We start from the raw sequence: 20192 nt of genomic DNA on the forward strand, positions 1-20192 counted from the left end.
TCTTTTGGTCGTGCAGAAAACACTAGTCATCTGTGCATGATGCATCAGCATCTTTTTTCCATTCAAAATAATTTTAAAAAATGCAACATATTCCAAATGCCTACAATAAGGCTCAAGGTTCATGCAGTTTATAGTCTACCTTTTCAATTTGATGTGGATCAAACACTATTTGCAATATGGCTTTTTATTTATTTATTTTGTGTTACGCTATATTCCTCTTACGTGTGTCCAATTTAAACCATTTGATGCTTATGTTCTGTTATTGCCAATTTCTTATACGAAGCAAACGTGTGGTGGAATTTCGTATCAGGCACGCTGTTTATCGCAATCAACTTTGAATTTAAGTTTTTGACCTTAATAATTCTATTTTTTTCACAGCTTTTAGGGGTTGAGTCGTTCACGACACTTACAAATAGCGACGATTTTCATATGAAATGGTTCAATGAACATGAATTGAAAGGAAGCAATCTCGACCAATTTAAGCACCAGTCCATTTTATGCAATTAACACCATTCGTGTCCTGAGTGCATTAAAAAACCGACCAAAGACATCGTTTCGCCCCTGCAATTAAAGGAATAAATATTAAATTTCTAAGGGCATAAATAAAAAGGTTGAATGCCAAGTTTCTAAGGGCATTTATTGAAAGATTTCAAGTTAGAAAAATTTATTAAAATATATTTTTATTATATTAAGAATATAAAAATAAAAAGTTAAAAACTTCTATAATTTTCTAGCAAAAACAGAGATGAAGTCTCTGTCGACTGTCGGTTTATGAACAATTTATGTCAGCACAGCTGTTTAATTGTAAGAGAGATAAAGTCTCTGTAGGTTTATGAACAATTTGTCTCATTAACGCAGCTTTTTAATTGCAATTTAGAGAGGCTAATTTTTTAAAGCATTGATTCATCGCTCTCTCTTTTTAAAATGTACATATTTATTTTTTAAAAATTACATGAACTCTTTTGTAATAGATTTGATTAAAAAGCCACAAGACCTGTTCAACATTAAATTCTCACAGTTTTATAATAATATTATTTAGTTTAGTTAGTTTAAATTCAAATTCAAATTTTAAAATTGAGATGTTATATGCAATTAATAGATATAAATTAAATGTATCTTGATTTGAATATTTTATTTCTATTGTTTTCTTAATTTGATTTATATGATAAAATAAGTTATTATTATTAATAATGAATAAATCTCTCATAATACCCTTTATAAAAAAAACTTTTATAAGTTATAATACTCCATCTAGGTTCAAATATAATATAAGTAAAAAATTATTTTATACAATGGACATAAATATAAATAAATTTAATTAATTTTATCTTATTCATTTAATCATAATTCTATTTTTAATTTTTTTATTCATAATATCAAATTCCATTAATGTTGATATTTTAGAAATTTTACTAAAATTAAATTATGAATTTATATATATATATATATATATATATATATAAAAGTTAATTTTAAATATATATGAGTTTACATGGTCTACTTTTTTAGTAGACCGGATTTTATAATTGAATATCATATCTCTATATTTTATTTTATTTTATTTTATTTTTAAATATTACTTAAATTTAAAAATATCAGTGCAATGCACAGAAAAGTTATTAATATATTCACCAATTCCAATAATTAAGTTATGACCTAGGATTATATAAAAAAAAAGTTATGCCCTTGGGATTGGAATTAAATTGCGGGTTGCTCCTAGTCAAAAAGCAATTGAAGTGATAATAAAACTTTTGTAATTTTGTCTCGTGGTTAAGGAATTTAAGGCCACGTCGAGTGGAGAGGGTCGAGGGGTAAGTAAGTATTTTGCATTTTTAAAGTGATTTAACCTTATAAATTATGACTAAAACATATTGAAAATATAATAATCCTCTTAGGATTTTTTTGTCATTTATTTTTTCTGATAGTACTAGTAAACGTTCGACTGTGTTTTATTAAATATAAATATTATCTATTTATATTCTTACTAAATAGATTCGTAAATTAAAATACAATCCATAAATACTAACTTCCTTTTTATATATAAACTAAAATAAAATAACTTTAGGGACACATTCAGCAAAAAGAAAAATTACTTTAGGGACAAAAGTAGTACTACTCTAAACTTAAATATAAGCAAAAGAAGAAAAAATCTTAGAGTATTTTCAATTTAACTGTGTTTATATAAACAATTTAATTTTTGTCAACTTTAACTTAATTAATTTTTTCTTCAATAAATATTTTTATTAAAAAATTGTTTAACTTATAAATATTTCATTTCTCTCTCTTATATTTAATATAGAATTAAGTAATTCACAATAATAATTGTTCATATAATCAATTCTTTCAAATTTTAACTAATTGAAAATCACATATGACATATTAAAATAATATTTTTTATTAAACAAATTTGATTGCATATGCTCTCAGCATCAAAAAAATATAAATTAGCATAAAAAGTTGCAGATGCTCTTATATGCATTAAGCTTAAGTATAACTAAGAAATGAGATGAATGAATTTATCTCATTTTTCTTCCATCAATCTAAACAAACAAGTGAGAAGAAAAGTTTATTTTTTTATTTTCTTTTATTTAACTTTAAAAAAAATAAAAATTTACTAATGTTCTGTTGTTTTTTTTTCCTCTTTTCATTTTCTTCCTACTCATTTTCTTTCCCATCCACACAAACTTAAACCAAATTTGTAACTACTAACAACCATTTAACTTAGAATAAAATGCACAGCAACAGGCATAGAGGGGCATCCATCAGATGCATCAAATGAATATCTGTCACTTTATAAGTATCATCAAATTCGAAGTCAGTAGTGATTCATATTCAGTCATGCTCTCCTCTTAGTGCTCTTTTGATTAATAACCAATCACAACTAATTCCTGCACAGATGGAGGAAGCAATCCATCTACATTAAATGTAGCAGTTGCTCATTCTCTCTTCCCAAGCGTAGAAGAAAGTCATTAATTCAATAAAGCTCTTTTCCCATTTGTTTTTTATCCAATAAAGTGCCACATGTAACCAAAAAGAGAAAATACTATAATCAAATTAGGGACTTAGGGTACTATAAAGTTCCACGTCATGTAGGTTTTGCGAGGCCGAGTAGAGACCATTATTCTCCAGCCCAAAACATTCACACCCGTAAAGTAGTTTGGGCTGATATTTTAATTCATCAACCTTAGGGCTATGTCTGGCTTACTTTCTCCTTCTCAATAATAGTATATGTCTATTCAAGTGTTTTAATTTATTTTAAAATATTTATCACTTAAAAAAAAATTAAAAATCATTAATCATATTTTTCTTATAATGTTTGGATTTATTGACATTTCACCTAAATACTTAGATGAATTCACAATTAAATTATAATTCTTTTTACAAAGTTTTTTTTTGAAAAAAAGTCATTTTGACAGCAATTTAGGCAATTATTTTTATTTCCAAAAAAAGTACATTACGTTTAATAATAGATAATATAAGACGGATGGAATACAATAACCAATTGCATAGTATTATAATGTAATTACGTAAGGCTCCACCAATTGGCGCTTAGTGCAAAGTGCAGATTATCTATCTCCTGACATTTGCTTAACTATATTTGTTTTTTTTTTTTTTGTGGATTCACAAGAAATTTCTCTATTTTGTTCCAAAACTAAAGATAATTTATAATGCTAGTCAATTCAACAACCTAAAAAATTCGTAGAAGATAGTCTTTGGGCTATAAAGTTAAGAGGAACGTGTCATACAATGCTGCTGCCACTAAGGAAATCATTGCTCAATCAATTTCGACGAAATTTCCAATGGCCTGATGGAAGCTCATAAAATACATTTGATTGACTGTGACTTCCACACTTCAACTGCTATGTCCAAAATACTCAATTCTCATCAAGTATGGTTGGACATAACTTTGGTTCAATCCCTTTACACAATAAAGTATGCTACAATATTGATGGAGGGTGTATTTGATAGATTGGGATGAAAAGGAAAGAAAGTGTGAAAAATGAAAATGAATGAAAAGAGAAAAAAAGATAAAGTATAAAAAAAAGAAAACGAAAGAGAGTGTAAAATAAAGTAATTTGATAGATATGAAACAAAGTATAAATGGGATAAAAAAATTTGAGTTAAAATAACTTGGTAAGTGAACAAAAAAAAAAGTTGAATAAGAAAGGATAATCAATTATGCATAATCAAGTAGGCATGTGTTGAAGTTGTGAGAAACTCACTTCCCTATCTCCCTTCTCCTCTTTTCTTTCTCCTTTGCCACTCTTCTCTCTCTTCTACAACAATTCATAAGGTCTCTTCTCTTTCTACTTTCACCTCATTTTATCTCATTTTTTGGTGAAAGTTTTACCCTCCAGATCCTTTTTTTTTTCTTTCAAAAATTGTCGTTCCAATTAACCCCTAACAAACACCCATATTGCAACATTCATTCTTAAATCACATCAATTCAATTGCATCAAACATTCACCCCTTTAAACCAAACACTCCCATTGACTGTTTGATAAAGTAGAATGAAAGTTTTGAATTAAAATGCAAGCATGAATTACAATTATAATTTTTTCATATTATAGAATGTGGACATGGTAATATGGTATTGGTGGTCCCTAATGTCATGCATGATTTTGACATACCAGTTTGGCTAACCTTCACCCACGTACTTACTGTCTCATGCCTAACCCTTCTGGAAGGAGGGAAAACTTGAACTCTGACTTATTCACAATAATCAAATTTAAAATTCAAACACCACCACCCGTCCCAAGTGATGACCCTCAAGATCTTGACTTATTCGCATACGCGTCTGCAATTTCAAATACTGGGGAAAAAAATAAAAATAAAACTAAACTAATTGCAACTTGACTATGCGTCATGTGCAAATCAAAATTCTCTATGCCAAAGTCCAAGCGTAAAAGTCACTCACTTTGCTTTCATAAATCACCGTACGGTTTAAATTGTATAGTATTTTTTCCCCACTCACAGACTATCAATGTTGCCACAGTGTCACGTCATTTGGTAATTAATGTGTTGATTTTTGTTACTATTTTAAAGGATTAGTTGTAACTTGTGACCTCAGCTTGCTTTACTTATTATCACAATCCAAACCAAAACCACTCTCTTCTCATTTTTTTTCTCTGTTGCATCCCAAATGGAATAAGTTCAGACATGTCCATAGCGTTGAACAAAACTAACAGCAGCAAAATGAGCACACCCTTGTTCCATGAATTCAAAAAGCAAGCTTCTTTCTTCTTCAAGGAGAAAATTAAGACTGCTAGATTAGCTCTAACAGATGTCACCCCTGCAGAACTGTAAGTCTAACTCTTTTATGGCATCATCATGAGATTTTGATTTGTTATTTTGTTGATCAGTGATCACCCTTCAATTTTGTTTCATAACCAAAACTAGTTCTTGGATTTCTAATATATATTTTATATTTTATTTTCCCTATGTATGGATGTGTTTTTCTATTTACAGGATGACAGAAGAGGCAACAAGTGGAAATCCATGGGCCCCAGATGCCAGAACTCTCAGATCAATTTCAAGGGATGCTTTTGAGCTAGACGATTATTGGAGGATTGTGGAGATTCTGCATAAAAGGTATTTCCAGGTCCCTTTGTTTTCCTTACCACGTTTCCCACTTTTGTGTCAATCAATCAATCATGTGTAGAATATAGATCAACCAATCAGGGATGAATGACATGTACAATTCTAAAACAGGTTTCTTAAATTTGAAAAGAAGAATTGGAGGATCTCTTACAATTCCCTGATCGTGCTTGAGCACTTGTTGACTCATGGACCAGAGAGTGTTGCGGAGGAATTTAAGAGTGACAAAGATGTCATTAGCCAAATGAAAGGTTTTCAGTATATTGATGACACTGGGTATGTTCTTATTTTTGCATCTCCTGCCTAAAAATCTATGGTTATTAATTTTCTCCTTCTTGACAAGACAATGGGTGCATTTTGAGTGTTTGCAGGTTTAATTGGGGCCTAACTGTGAGAAAGAAATCTGAGAGGATAATGAAACTGCTGGAAAAAGGGACTCTTCTCAAGGAAGAGAGAAAAAATGCTAGAAGGTTATCTAGAGGGATTGAAGGTTTCGGAAGTTTCTCTCATCGGTCAACTCCGGCACAAGGTGTTCTACGTGAGAAATCATTGCCAACCACACTTAAGAGATATGACTCAGACTTAAACAACCATGAAGATCAGGAAAACCATTCCTCTTGTTCAAACAATGTTGTGAATGTGGACACAGTGGCTGTCAAATCTCCTAGCCATCAAGGTGAAACTTTTAAGTCATTGGGTAGTGTGGAAGCCAAGGAATACCAGGATGATGATCTTGGCAACAATCAAATGCTTCCGAAATCTGAAACAAGTTCTAAAGAAAACATGGAGCCTAGCAAGGAGGAGTTCCATCTATGGAACTTGAATGGGGAGTCCAAAGCACTTTTGGATTGTGGTGAAGAGGATTCCAAGCTTGGAATCATCAGAACAGAAGATGATCACCCCTTCAGTTCAGCAGAAATGCATGCCACTGCCTCTTTGCTTTCGGCTTGCTAGAGACGGAAATACTAGTATACTACAAGGGTGTTGAAGCAATTTGAAGATTTAAATGAACCCACCAAGTTCAAGTTGTTAGCAAATATTGCATTTTCAATTCAGAAGAGCATAGTCTAAAGAACGTCTTATGGTACATGTATTCATATTTGATGGATATGGGCAACCATTATGTTACTGCTAGAATTTCCCCTCTATCACGGTTTGTTACTCAACAAAGAGAAATTTTGTCATTTTGGATTGTATTTCTGTATATTTAATCTGCGTAGAGATTCAACCTTCCGTGGCCACTTTAACGGCAATCACATGACCTGTTTTTAAGGCGCTCCAAGAAGTGTCTTAAAACGGGGGGGTTTAGACAATCATTGATTACTTTGGGAAAATGGCATCTTGTTTATTATGTGCTAAAAGGTTTGTTTAAGTAAGTTGTTCTAGACAATAAATAGATTAAAGCAATTTCCTAAGATTTTTCTATATCAGCAAATCATTCACTACAAGATTCAAAGTATTACAACTCATCTCCGTATAAAATTCTATTAGTTCTCAAGTTGTAATTTTGAATGTACAATAGGTCAGTCAGAACGTACAAGACTCATTCAGGATAGCATAAACAATAGAAATCAACTAATCCTCTATCATCAAACACTATGGTGATTGATTTGAGCTAGAAAGCAACAAAGAAAGGCAATGTAATCAAGCAAAAAAAATAGATATGTAGATATTTACAACATTCATAAATGAATTAATAAAACTTCAAGATTTGCAAAGCCAGCCTTGGATAGCAAGTCGAAGTGCATGATTGGGAGTGAGATTCAGGTGAGTCAATTTTAAATTAGTCATAGGAGAAGTTTCATGTCCATTTTCCAGCCATTCACTTATGGCCTTCCCTTCATAAGTAAATCCGTCTGCTGCAACTTGAGGATCATGCATTATTTCCTGAAGAATGAACCAAATAAACATGAGCCACATACATACAGTAACTGAGAAGAAAATTGGTTTCTCTTCAACTCATGCCCGTGCCCAAGTTTTTATAGCCCTCCCAAGAAATTAAGAATGCTTAGAGACAATCACTGTAGAGTTAAGCAAGTCTAGTAGCCCTGGTTAACATCATGGAACTGGTTGGTTCATCAACTATAGTATGCATTTCATTAAGTTATTGCATTAGTATTACTACTAAACCTAGTTATATAAATAACAACAAAAAGGGACAGTTACCTGAAAGATTGGACACAAGAAAAAAGATGGTACAGGTCGCTCTTCTAAAACAAGCAACTGCTTCAATTCTCTCACTAGAGAAGGTGTTAACTCTGGTCTGACTCTACTGTTCAGTTGGCAGCATTGCAATCCTAGTTCAGCCAATCGTGTTGCCATGGTGGAATTCCATTCTCCAGCTGAAGAATCCAAAATTGGATACAATTTTCCACAAGAAACTGCTCTCCGTACTTCACCCACTAATCCAACTGGAGTCCTACCAGTGAGGAGTTGCAAAATGATGATTCCAAAAGAGTATATGTCAGACTTAGGTGTCAGTACTCCAGTTCTCTGAAATTCAGGATCTGTATATGTAAAAGAACCCTTTGGCTCAGTGCTGAAGTGGAAGTTAGGAAGATAAACTGACTCCTCTTTCACCAGCCTGCTGAACCCAAATTCACATATCTTGCAACTAAGTGCAGAGTCCAGAAGGACAGTTTCAAGAGTCAGACCACCGTGGATAATAGTTTCAGGTTTTGAAGAATGCAAGAAGCAGAGAGCTGTAGCAATTTCGGCAATCCATTGTGCTCGGATGTTCCTAGTCAATGGCAGAAAACTGCTTTTTCGGAATAGATAATCTTGGAGACTTCCACTGGGCAAGTACTCATATACAAATGACCAGGCTTCAGGGCAAACACCAAGCAAAGTAACCAGATGAGGGTGTTGGAGACTACCAAGAATTTGAGCCTGATCACACAACACAAGCATAAACATTAGTTGGATCAAACAAACACACTATATGCTGGACAATCAAGTCAATAAAGAAAACAATAAAATATTTATAAAAAAAATAAGAGAAAAATTAATGGGGATGTCGCACACAAGATGCAAGCAAAATGGTTAAAATGGAAAAAGGCATCATGAGTTATTTGTGATCACAAATTATCTGCTAAGTTCAAAGGAAAGTCTTATTGTAATAATATACATCCAACTATACTTTATGGTAGTGCATGTTAGACTTTATAAGGACAACAAGAGAAAAAATGGGAATAACATAAATGAGAATGTTAAGATGGATGTGTGATCACACAATAAAGGACGAAATAAAAAAAATTATTTTGTACGAGCAGATATTGGTGAGGCATCAATTAAGAAAAAATTATAGAAAATTGGTAAAGGTGATTTGAACACGTGCAGAGAAGGTTATTTGAAGCATTGGCGGAGGAGAGCATATAGCACGATTTTTAGTCTTATAAAAAGGGGGAAAGAGAGACCCATGCAGACATTAGAGAAAAGTGTTAGGAGGGATCTCATGTTGAATAATCTCTGAGAATTTGGTTTTTAATCGAGTCCAATGATGTGTGATCCATATAGTTAACCTTGCGTTGCATAGTGGGATAAGTCTTTTGTTGTTGTTGCATGACCCAATTATTAGAAAAGCCTGATCTTCTTCATAAAGGTATTTAACATGGTAATAAGAGAAAATTACTGAGAAAAAAGTATAAATAGATCTTGAAGAAAATTTATGGTTATGTAAATTGCTTCAAGAGAAATCAAGAGAATCCACCTGACTAGATGGTATTTAATCTAGAAAAATCAAGAGAATCCAAAGTTATGTCAAGGATATACATTTCATAGAATTAGACTTGGATTTTCTAAAGTGTTTATATGACAAGCTAACATGGGACCTAACTTGATTACCTTCAAAGGATTGTTTAGGAGATTAAATGTGGTTGTCCCGGCTGTGAAATCAATTAAAAATTCAAAAGCCTCTAAATTATGTTTCTGCCACTGGTCCTCTCAAGCTCTAAAGAATTTAAGATAAACTATTTCAAAAGCAGAAAGGCTGTTATGGGAGAACTGACCTCTTGATGAAACTCTGATGATCCTTGCATGTTGTGTGGATGGAGCTTCCTTATAGCAACTGTTCTACCCAACATTTCCCCCTTATAAATAGAACCATATCCACCCTCCATAACTTTGAAACTCTCAGAAAAATTGCATGTGGCATTTTGAAGATCTGATAATGAAAATTCGGCAAGCTCAGGGAATTCTTCAGCAAACCCAATGACTCCATTGCAGTGATCTGCTCCAACTTGTCCGCAACTTTTCCACCGCTCAAGCCAGTGTAGGGCTTCCATTTTCTGCTGCCTGATTTGCTGCTTTTCATGCCACAGGTTTGAGATGGATGCTTGAATTAGTGATAGTTCATTTTCAGCTTCATCTCGCTTATGGTTGGTTTCATGTGCACAATTGCCTAGAAGGGAAATACTTCTCACAGTCCTTTCCAACTCCCTAGCAATTTCTTCTTTCTCATCCAAGAACATCTGTTGCTCCTGTATTGTAGCTCTTAGTGCATCCTCAGCCTCTTTTCTGAGCTTTACTTCATGTGCATGGGCAGACTCAAAAAAGTTGACCTGAAGAAAGTACATGTTACTTGTGTTGGAACAGAAGTCTTGAGAAAAAACAGCAAAAGACTACATTAAATATAATCACTAGTCATTAATTTTGAGATATGCTGTGAAATCACATAGCTTTGTGTCCATGAAATTTCTTAACAATAAATTTGGATACTTTAATTTATAGTAATTTGGGAAATTCAGTTCGTGTTGTTGCTTCCCAGTCTGTTCTAAGATTTTGACAAGAAAACATTTAAGTTTCAGAAAAATTATTTACAGAATCCAACTATTTTGCAGATGGCTTCTCTCTTGAATCTTCATGGAATACTTTATCGATGTTTCTTAGATATGTTAGAAAAGAAAGTATACTTGACCCCTCATGGCAAGCAAGAATTTCTTTGGCTTCTTTCCTTACAATAAGAACAAGGTGAATAAGCTTCTGTGCTATCAAAAGTCCAATTACATTAGGTTATGCATACCTTACTAATGGCTTCAATGGCTTTGACTTCCAACCTTTTGCTCTTCAACAGCTCTGCTAGGGCCTTGTCTGTTGCAGCCTTAGCTTCTCTCTTGGTTTCAATAAGTTGACTATCAATTGTTTCTTCCTCAAACTCTGAATGAGTATCTAAATACCAACCGGCCGAATGTTGGGGAGAACAATGACTATTACAACTGGATGATTTGGATGAAAAAGTAGCTTCTGCTTCAATGATTTCACTCTGAACCATACTTCTTGTAGTCTTTGTAGAATTTAATTGAAGACATTCTGAATGTAACAATTCTTTCGTACCATCATGAAAAGATCTGCAACTCAAACTCTCTGCAGTTGTAGTCTCAGGTTGGGCACGTGAAGACAAAGAACGAGGTGTTTCGGAAGCTTCTCTTGTCCAAATGTGCTTACCATTATAGACAAACCATATTTCACAGAATGGGGGAGCATTTTTGGCAGCATAATTTGCTTTGCTGGAATTCCTTTTGATTTTCATGCAACTGCATTTTTTCCATTGTTTTTATAAAGGGAAACATTTATTCATCCCTTTTATGAAAGAAAAGGTACAATAAAGGAAATGATTGAAGTAGATAGTATGGTTCAAAGTTATAAGAGCAGAGGAAGGCATAGATGTGTAAGTTTCTATAGAAATGACAGACATAGAGATAAGAGAAAAACATCAAATTTTCCAATCATAGGAACCTATCAACTAGAATGGAATAAACAAGTGAATAAGCCAAGTTCAATGCATACAAACTAGACAATTCTATATTGGCATAAACAAACATTCCCTCTGACTAACAGAATTTGTTGGCAGTCAATGCATTACTTACTTTTCTGGTATTGCTCCAATAACAAGCTTCCTGACATTATGCACAGTAACCAAGTCAACAATCCCTTTCTGGACTTGATCAGCTTCACCAATGACACTGCTTGCCTTAACCTGAAAAGAAATTGCTTTAACAAAGACCACAAATAATTGTCGTCTTCAAACAAATTGCATTGTAAAGAGTAGAAAATGAGATAGTTTCAACAAAAACAAATTTCAGTTATAATTCTTCACAAAGTTCACATATTCAGAAGGAAGAAAACATGAAAACAGAATGGTAACTAACGGGATTTTAAAAAATGTGGCTAAAAGCAGTATCATGTCACCCGCAAATCATATTTGCCTCCCCGGAGCAACACTCGGCAGGGTGGGAAAATATGGCCCCTGGAACGACATTTGTGGTTCCCACACACACATTTTCTAAAGCTTTACCAGAAAACATTTCCAAAGGCCGTAAATTTTTATTTTTTTTATAAAAAAAGTAACTTCTTTTCATAAATGAAATTAAGAAAAAAATAACAGATGAGCAAGCAGAAATCAGCATTAAAATTATAACCTACAATTTCCTATTCGTTGGGAAGGTGGGGGGGGGGGGGGGGTTTAAGGATTGAAGGGAGAAAGGGAGAGAGATTGTGGATTTTGAATCTCCCCACTAACATTCTAACAAAAACTAACATTTTGACGAATAAAACACACACACACGCAAAGACATGCATGCATACCTTAGCAGCACGGCAAAGGCTCAAGTACTTCTCCAAAAGCCTCTTGGTGTCTTCTTTTTCTTCTATTCTATAAGCAGACACCACTTCAGGACTAGCTTGGGATGCTGGCAATTTCCCCACTGCACAAGATTTCAACTTTAAATGAATCAACTCACGGGATAGGATGAAAATATCCCAATAAGCATATACTATATTTCAATTTTCAACCTTATGCTTGCCAAAATAGAAAAAAAAAAGAAGCTAAGTTGGCACAGCAAAAACTCAAAGGGAACCAAAAAACCAATCCAAATTCAAAAGAAGTGCACACACATGAACATAAAAGACCAGGACTTACACAGTGTGGGGATCATAGTAGAAGGTTGGTGAACATGAAGTAAGAAAATCTGTGGTTTGCTGAAATGGGTAAAACACCATTGAAGCAAAGTGGCGGCTTTCTTGAGGGACTTGCCAACTGCCACGTGGACCATCTCATGACATTCATACTCATCCATGGCCATGAGGTAGAAGATTGTTAGTTAGAGTTAGAGGGCATGATGGCGAGCAAGATGATGAGAGAGGTCCATTGTTGAAGGAAAAGTAATGGGAAAGGGAATTTTGAGGATTGAGTTAAGATGGATTTTTTTTCAGTGATATTTTTTCTCTTGAAACTCAAAAGTGAAAGGCTTGACTTTGACACTGACTCAGATGCCGTGTGGTGTCTCACTTCTGTCTTTACTGTGTGTTGTGTGGTCTGCAGGAAACAAAATTTAGTAGCTTTTGGTAGATCCATGTTGTAAGACTCGTAAAAAGTAACATTACAACAAAAGCTTTTGGTGTTGGACGTAAGAAAACATTTTAAGAAATGTTAATTTAAATGAATAGACAGTATTAATTTTTTAATTAGTATATTGAAGATAGTAATTAGAATTTGTGAAAAAACTTTTTATTTTTTACTTTCAATTAATGCTTTCGGTGAAAGCTATTACTTACTAGCATTATCTTCAAAGTTTTGAGTTCAAAATATCAAATGAATCTCTTTTGAAAAAAAAATATCAACTGAATGTTTAGATATGAATCAAAAATATTTAGTGAATGTTTGCATATGCTAAATTTTTTTGCAGGGTCGAGGATGAGGAAAAACTTTTTCTTCTAGTGTGCTTGATAAAATTATTAAAGTGGTGAAGAAATTAACGGAAAAAATGGCTTTCTAATTATAAGTTAAAATTTGAAATTTATATGATTAATTTTTAATAGATTTTTTTTTCATTTGATGTTATTCATTACCCCGACGGGGCATTCCATAGGGTGGATATTCTTATCTTCTTAGCAATTTAAAGTTGGAAATATTTGGTATGCTATTTAAAATAATAACTTTAGTTTGATTATGAAGGAGATGGAATATACTGATACCTAACCGGCAGAAATCTCCAAACGGTAGGTGATCGAAGAGACAGTGACCCCTGTTTGGTTCCGGTGAAATTAGAATGGGAGGGTGGATGGAAATAGGTTAAATTATTATTTTTAATTTAATTATAAATTTGTAAGAAAACATATATAAAAATAATCAACATCTAACTTGTAAACCTGACTCTTTATTTTTAAATTAACATATTTCTGTTTAATTAAATATTTTATTTTAATTTTAAATTATGTTGAACTTTAATGGTCTAAGAGCTTCTTTTGTCAATTAAGTGACTCAAATTTTAAAATTAAATAATTTTAGCTTCATTATAATTTTCTTTTACTTAAAATTCTCAAATTCTCATCTTTTACTAAAAATATCTGAAAATTTGAATCGATTAATTTGTTTTAATTTTTCTTATTCAAAACATAAAAACCAATATATTAAATTTTTTCAAAAAAAATCAATTTTTTTCTTCTTGTTCTAACTTTACACTTTATAATCCTTCATATTTATTAAATTTATATTAATTTTATGAGTTTTAAACTTTTAAAATTATTTTATATTCTAAATTCATAATAAAACCTCTAAATATTTATATAGAAAATAAAAAATAATGGTGAATTGAAAATAATAATTTAAGAATTTCGAATACAAAAACTTGATAGAGATTAAATTTGCTTAACTGTTAAATTCAAATTACTTGATTCTCTTCAATGCAAAAACATGTGGGAGACAAATGTAGCTAAAAAAGCTCAAAGACTAACATAAAGCTGAAAAAACAATCGGTAACTAAAAATAGTTAGCTAAAATTGTTAAGTTATAAAAAAAAAATGATACATTTTTAGTTTTTGGTAACATTATTTATTAAAGCAACTAATAAATATGAAATTATATAAATAAACATACCTACATAGTGTTTTCATATAAAATTAAATTTATTTTAAGCATAAAATATATTTTTTGTAACTATATTTTAGTTTTTAGTTAATTTTGAACTCTCATAATTTATTATTTAAAGATAAATGATTTTGGTTACATTTTGTTTAGATTTAATTAATATATTCTTTTCTTATTATAAATTCTATAATTTAAATATTTTAAAAATTTTAAAATAAATATGCAATTAAGTGGACAAAAAAAGGAGGAAGGAGAGAAGATAAAAAAAAAAAGAATAATGCAACTCTATCCTATGTTAAAAGGGTACAAAGTAAATTTTATAAATATTATAAGAATCAAAAGGAAATAAAATATAAAATATAAAAAAGAACTAGAAACAATACCCTAAAACACTATAAATTACTAAAATATGCTTGTTTTTTTTAGTAAATAAAATAAAATGAGGAATATAATCAAATACGTTTTTCATTTAGCTAAAAAAACTATAAAAAAAATACTTGTCATTTGTCAAACATACACACACACAAAAGAAAACATAGTCAAAGCAAAATAGGCCAAAATTGTGGTTAGATCAAATACTTTTAGAAGTGATTTTTAAGGTAAACTGCTTATATAAATGAGGAATTATAACAACACTCTTTTTAAGTTTTAATTTTACTATAAACTATTCACTGCAATTTAATGAAAATTAAAAGAATTTATAGTTCATACACTCGTACTTCTTATCTAATAAGTTTTACTCGTAAATTTATTTAGTTTTATATTAAAGAAATGTTACTGACCCTTCTCTTATATAAACACACCTTTAACAAGACATTGTTCGGCGAGTAAGCTTGGCCTATAACCACATTTGTATTTTTTAGTATATTGGCAAGGAACTACTCGTGGAATTCACTATTCAGGGACCAGATGAAGATGTGGGGACGAACTTTTAAGTTGAAAGGCGTTGATTTATAGTGATAACTAAAGATTAATCGTTAAACAATTACCAATAATAAAACAAAAACAAGTGAAAGAATTTACTCTGCCATCAACTCAGTTATCTGATTTAACAACACATTTTTTCATCATATAAAACGAGAACGCCGTATTTTAATTTCTTTCACCAAGCTACCCTGTAGGCTGTGCAGCATTTAGAAGCATTTCCTGTGTACAATTGAAGGACCAGCCTCATCGTACTCAGCCTTTGCAATCCACATCTGCATTTCAAACATGATGTCCTAATATTAGTATCCCAACACCACATGATGCAACTGGCAATATAGGGATAATTGATCTGGGAATCGAAACTAGAACTAAAAGAAAGAAAGGCACATGCATAATCTCTCGGTCATACAATTATCATCAGGTTTAAGTGTACAGTGAGAAAGTAAGGATATATATCTACGGTTGGTTTCAATTAAAATGTCTCGTAATCTTCAATAACTTTTGACTTGATGGCAGATAAACCTTTACATTCTTACTTTACACATTTGCTCAATTTAAAGAAATTAAATCCATGAATTAGAATCATAGCAAAACGTTTACCTGTTGGAAAGTGCTGAGAGAAGCCAAGATAGAGCCACCAATCCAGACACTGTACTTTCTCTCAGGTGGAGCAACCACCTTAATCTTCATGCTGCTTGGGGCCAAAGCTGAGATTTCCTTGCTCATTCTGTCAGCAATACCTGGGAACATGGTAGAACCACCACTGAGAACGATGTTTCCATACAAGTCCTTCCTAATATCGACATCACATTTCATGATTGAATTGTAAGTGGTTTCATGAATGCCAGCGGCTTCCATTCCGATCATGGATGGCTGGAAGAGAACTTCAGGACATCTGAAACGCTCAGCACCAATGGTGATGACCTGTCCATCCGGCAACTCATAGCTCTTCTCAACAGCAGAGCTGGTTTTTGATGTTTCAAGCTCTTGCTCATAATCAAGGGCAATATAAGCCAGCTTTTCCTTTACGTCCCTTACAATTTCACGCTCAGCTGTGGTAGTGAAGGAATAACCACGTTCTGTAAGGATTTTCATCAAGGCATCAGTGAGATCACGTCCTGCTAAGTCAAGACGGAGGATGGCATGAGGGAGAGCGTAGCCCTCGTAAATGGGGACGGTATGGCTCACACCATCTCCAGAGTCTAGAACGATACCTGTACAAATTAATTCAACAAGCATGAAAGAAACAGAGAAATCAGTTCTAAAACTTCTAGTTAGATTAGGAAGATATAGAGTTTTCAACCACAACTTAAGTATGATATTGTCACGGGAAAAACAATAAGAGCCTCCACAGAGCATTGAAAGTTTAAAATTAACCAGCTTAATAATTTTAGAGTGTAGCTTATAGATGGAACAGAATAATTTCTTGAAGTAATGACTAACCAGTTGTACGGCCACTGGCATACAAGGATAGAACAGCCTGGATGGCAACATACATGGCAGGGGTATTGAAGGTCTCAAACATAATTTGGGTCATTTTCTCCCGATTAGCCTTTGGGTTGAGAGGTGCTTCGGTGAGCAGAACTGGGTGCTCCTCAGGAGCGACACGGAGTTCATTGTAGAAGGTGTGATGCCAGATCTTCTCCATGTCATCCCAGTTACTCACAATACCATGCTCAATGGGATATTTGAGAGTTAATATACCTCTCTTGGACTGAGCTTCATCCCCGACATATGCATCTTTTTGGCCCATGCCAACCATCACTCCCGTGTGACGGGGACGACCAACAATGCTGGGAAACACAGCCCTTGGAGCATCATCCCCAGCAAATCCAGCCTAAACATTACAATACAGTAGACTCACGGTAAATCAATAGAAATTGAAAAGTACTAGCTAATCACTGTAGGAACAAAAATATTGGAAATAAAACCGTCCAGATATCTATCTTACTTTAACCATTCCTGTCCCATTATCACAGACGAGTGGTTGAATATCCTCACCGTCTGCCATTTTTTATTTTCAACAGCTGAAAAAATAAAAAATAAAATAAAAGAATCGCTCAGCACATTGAAAACAAAGACATTTCACATGCAGAGCCTAAACAAATGCAACATCTACTAAAGTGATCCTGGCTACAACAAAAGGTTTACAGAATTTAGGATATAACCTAAGGGTCTAAATCACCGGTATCATTCTCTTCCTTGATATCTTCACTTCGCCGGGTCATGTGAAAATAATTTATATTTATCTCTCTAGAATCTAGACACACCTTACATAGATCAGGAATTCGATCCCCTTGAGTTGATAATTGAACTTCATGAGGTGCAGTTCTAAATCTGACTGATAGGTTTAAAAATAACTTTCATACTTCAATTTGATACAAAAACAAATCTTTTGAAAGATTAGGATTTGTCTGGTTGAAAATGAAAGTGCAGAAGATCTCAATATGAGAGAACATTAAAAATTTGGAAAAATCTATTAAAAGGCAAATAAACTCTAAATTCTCACGTCATGCAAAATTTCAATATGAAAAGCTATAAACCAATTGTTGTTCATATCAGACCAGACTGCAAGTTTAACAATGAATTTAACACTAACGGTTATGATTAAGCATTGTATTTTAAATCGCTTTACACTCACTCAAAACTAAAACCAATTGTTTATTACTATACTTTTAATAAAATTTAATTTCTTTTCATATTCAATTTAACTAGAATTCGATAATACTGTAAAAGTTTATGATAAACACGTTAAACTTCATACATAACCTATTAACACAGAAGAAATTTTCATTTTATTCGATTAAAAGTGTAGTTATAATTCTTATATCGTTAGCACATTCAAGATTTAAAAAAAAAAAACGACGAGCATTCTTGACTGCGACCGCAACGCAACCGCGATTGCAGCTGGAATTTGTTCACGATTTTCTGCAATATCAAGAATCATCGCAATTTAAAAGCCTTGTTGACATTGATTCAGTTGAATTGAACAAGAAGCTTCAGCAGCTCATTTTTTCGATCTGATTATTAACGAGATTTTGTCTAGAGCGACAATCGTTTTCGACACTTTCAGATTTCAGCAGCTCATTTTTTCGATCTGATTATTAACGAGATTTTGTCTAGAGCGACAATCGTTTTCGACACTTTCAGATTTCAATATTTTTCAAACAGGTAATGATGTATGTTACGCGGCATAACAATAAATAACGCAACAAAATCCAATGATTCCATAATCAGAATTCCGATTGCATAAATTCGACGAAAAACTCGTGTCATTAAGAACATAAAACCATAATTCAACAATAAGTATCATCAGAACCAGTGAAGCAGACAACAAACAGCATAATGCGAGATAAACGGCAATGTCGCAATCGAAACGACGAACGAAAAAATAAGAAGAGAGAGAGAAAGCGACCTGAAGAAGGAGAAGGAGAAGGAGAAGGAGATGGCGGTTTGAAAGAAAGAGAGAAGAGAAGAGAAGCTTCTCCGCTTTTTGGGTTCAAAACTGAACAGAAGTAACGCCCTCCGTCGTGGACTTGCGTTTTTTAAATTCCGTTTTTGACCCTAATAACGCATCAACACCGTTCCTTCGATCTTGTGGCTATACCTGTTTGTTTTATTAAAATCAAACGTGCGGTGAAACTTCAAATATAGCCCACTTCCACGGCTTTTCATACCTTGCCCCAAATTTGGCGCTCCCATTATTTCCACCTCCTAATTCTATTCATCACACACTTTATTATGGGCCTAAATTTTCGTTTCCGAATTTGGTTGGAGTTGGACCCAATGGACTATATGTAGCCGATAAAATAGAATCGCAAAATTGTGCTCAGCACTCACCAGTGTTGTCCGCATAATAGCCTCTCTTTTTTGTTATTTATTGAGGAACACACGATAGCCTTAGTTGTGAAGAAGACGAAGAAAAACAAATATAAAAGGATACACAAAATATTGAAACTATAATTATGTTAGATAAATTACAGAGTTTTTTCATTTAATTTAAGTCAATTTTAGTTTATACTTTTGCATATTTAATTTGAGTATCTAATTTATTGTTATTGTCTTCAAATTGAATAAAGAGATGTGCAAGGGACATAAGCAAAAGCATATTTGGATTATTTTATTTTTTTTTCTATTACTAGCAGAATGTTCAAGATTTTTTTTTATGGACAGACATTTTTTAAACTGCGAAATGATAAATAAAAAAATACTCGTGGTCACACCTTGTCCATTAAAAACGGGAGAAAAAAAATGATATTGTGATTTTTCATTTTGTTACTTTAAGTTTTTTCTCTTAAAAATATGTGTATATCCAGTGCTTGGTTTTGTAGTTTTTTTATTAACCTTTAATTTGGACAAAGAATGAATTTTGTATATATCAATTTCTACACTATTATTTAATCATAAATTATAATGGATAATATAGTTGCTGATTTTTATAGTTACATTACAATCTAATCATATTAAAAGGTACTTTTCAGAAATAAAATAAATTTATTTTGAAATTATTAATAAGTTTACTAACTACAATTATAAAATTGTATATACTATATAGCATATGCACCTAAAAAGTGTAGCATAAAAAGCCCAAACTTATTTGGGCCAAACTCTTTGGGTTCAGTCTTAGGGTCACAGCAACCTAGCCAACCTTGCCCAGTCTTAACCACGTTAAATTAATTTACATAATAATAGTAAGATGGAATTGGAACTGAAAGAAAGAACCAACCACAAATGACAAAACAGAAAAGTAGCGAAACCTCGAAAGTTGACAGTCTTATCTCGTGCTGCATTTTATAAGAATTTT

The 20192-nt window shown here is 32.6% G+C and overlaps 3 protein-coding genes across 4 annotated transcripts; 1 reads left to right on the top strand and 2 right to left on the bottom strand.

Moving 5' to 3' along the window:
* Positions 1–4989: 4989 nt before the first annotated feature.
* LOC100811093 (epsin-3) lies at positions 4990–6782 on the top strand. The gene is made up of 4 exons (XM_003537946.5): positions 4990–5303; positions 5470–5592; positions 5713–5874; positions 5970–6782. The coding sequence occupies exons 1-4, from the start codon at positions 5161–5163 to the stop codon at positions 6550–6552; spliced, it is 1011 nt and encodes a 336-aa protein (XP_003537994.1). The 5' UTR covers positions 4990–5160; the 3' UTR covers positions 6553–6782.
* A 303-nt stretch (positions 6783–7085) lies between these two features.
* Positions 7086–12910, bottom strand: LOC100799032 (U-box domain-containing protein 33). Its single transcript, XM_006590923.4, has 7 exons — positions 12515–12910; positions 12181–12299; positions 11463–11572; positions 10619–11129; positions 9606–10157; positions 7765–8487; positions 7086–7485 (listed from the first exon to the last, which is right to left on the bottom strand). Exons 1-7 carry the CDS (start codon positions 12675–12677, stop codon positions 7303–7305), a joined length of 2361 nt encoding a protein of 786 aa, XP_006590986.1. The 5' UTR covers positions 12678–12910; the 3' UTR covers positions 7086–7302.
* A 2480-nt stretch (positions 12911–15390) lies between these two features.
* On the bottom strand, positions 15391–19150 carry LOC100811630 (actin). Of its 2 annotated transcripts, none has more exons than XM_003537947.5 (5): positions 18804–19150; positions 17340–17415; positions 16832–17225; positions 15989–16602; positions 15391–15660 (listed from the first exon to the last, which is right to left on the bottom strand). In XM_003537947.5, the coding sequence occupies exons 2-5, from the start codon at positions 17397–17399 to the stop codon at positions 15595–15597; spliced, it is 1134 nt and encodes a 377-aa protein (XP_003537995.1). In that variant the 5' UTR covers positions 17400–17415; positions 18804–19150; the 3' UTR covers positions 15391–15594. The 2 variants fall into 2 exon arrangements, with proteins under 2 accessions (XP_003537995.1, XP_006590987.1); XM_006590924.4 differs by lacking the exon at positions 18804–19150 and adding an exon at positions 17557–18045.
* Positions 19151–20192: the final 1042 nt, after the last annotated feature.

The sequence above is a fragment of the Glycine max genome, chromosome 11, assembly GCF_000004515.6.
Source record: "Glycine max cultivar Williams 82 chromosome 11, Glycine_max_v4.0, whole genome shotgun sequence".
Classification (NCBI taxonomy): Eukaryota; Viridiplantae; Streptophyta; class Magnoliopsida; order Fabales; family Fabaceae; genus Glycine; species Glycine max.

Coding starts and splice junctions, on each gene's coding strand:
- LOC100811093 (XM_003537946.5), top strand. CDS start 5,161: ATGTCCATAGCGTTGAACAAAACTAACAGCAGCAAAATGAGCACACCC. Junction 5,593..5,712: donor GTGGAGATTCTGCATAAAAG/GTATTTCCAGGT, acceptor ATTCTAAAACAG/GTTTCTTAAATTTGAAAAGA. Junction 5,875..5,969: donor CAGTATATTGATGACACTGG/GTATGTTCTTAT, acceptor GAGTGTTTGCAG/GTTTAATTGGGGCCTAACTG.
- LOC100799032 (XM_006590923.4), bottom strand. CDS start 12,677: ATGGCCATGGATGAGTATGAATGTCATGAGATGGTCCACGTGGCAGTT. Junction 12,300..12,514: donor TACTATGATCCCCACACTGT/GTAAGTCCTGGT, acceptor AATCTTGTGCAG/TGGGGAAATTGCCAGCATCC. Junction 7,486..7,764: donor TCTTGTGTCCAATCTTTCAG/GTAACTGTCCCT, acceptor TTCATTCTTCAG/GAAATAATGCATGATCCTCA.
- LOC100811630 (XM_003537947.5), bottom strand. CDS start 17,399: ATGGCAGACGGTGAGGATATTCAACCACTCGTCTGTGATAATGGGACA. Junction 16,603..16,831: donor TGCCAGTGGCCGTACAACTG/GTTAGTCATTAC, acceptor TAATTTGTACAG/GTATCGTTCTAGACTCTGGA. Junction 15,661..15,988: donor CTCTCAGCACTTTCCAACAG/GTAAACGTTTTG, acceptor TTTGAAATGCAG/ATGTGGATTGCAAAGGCTGA.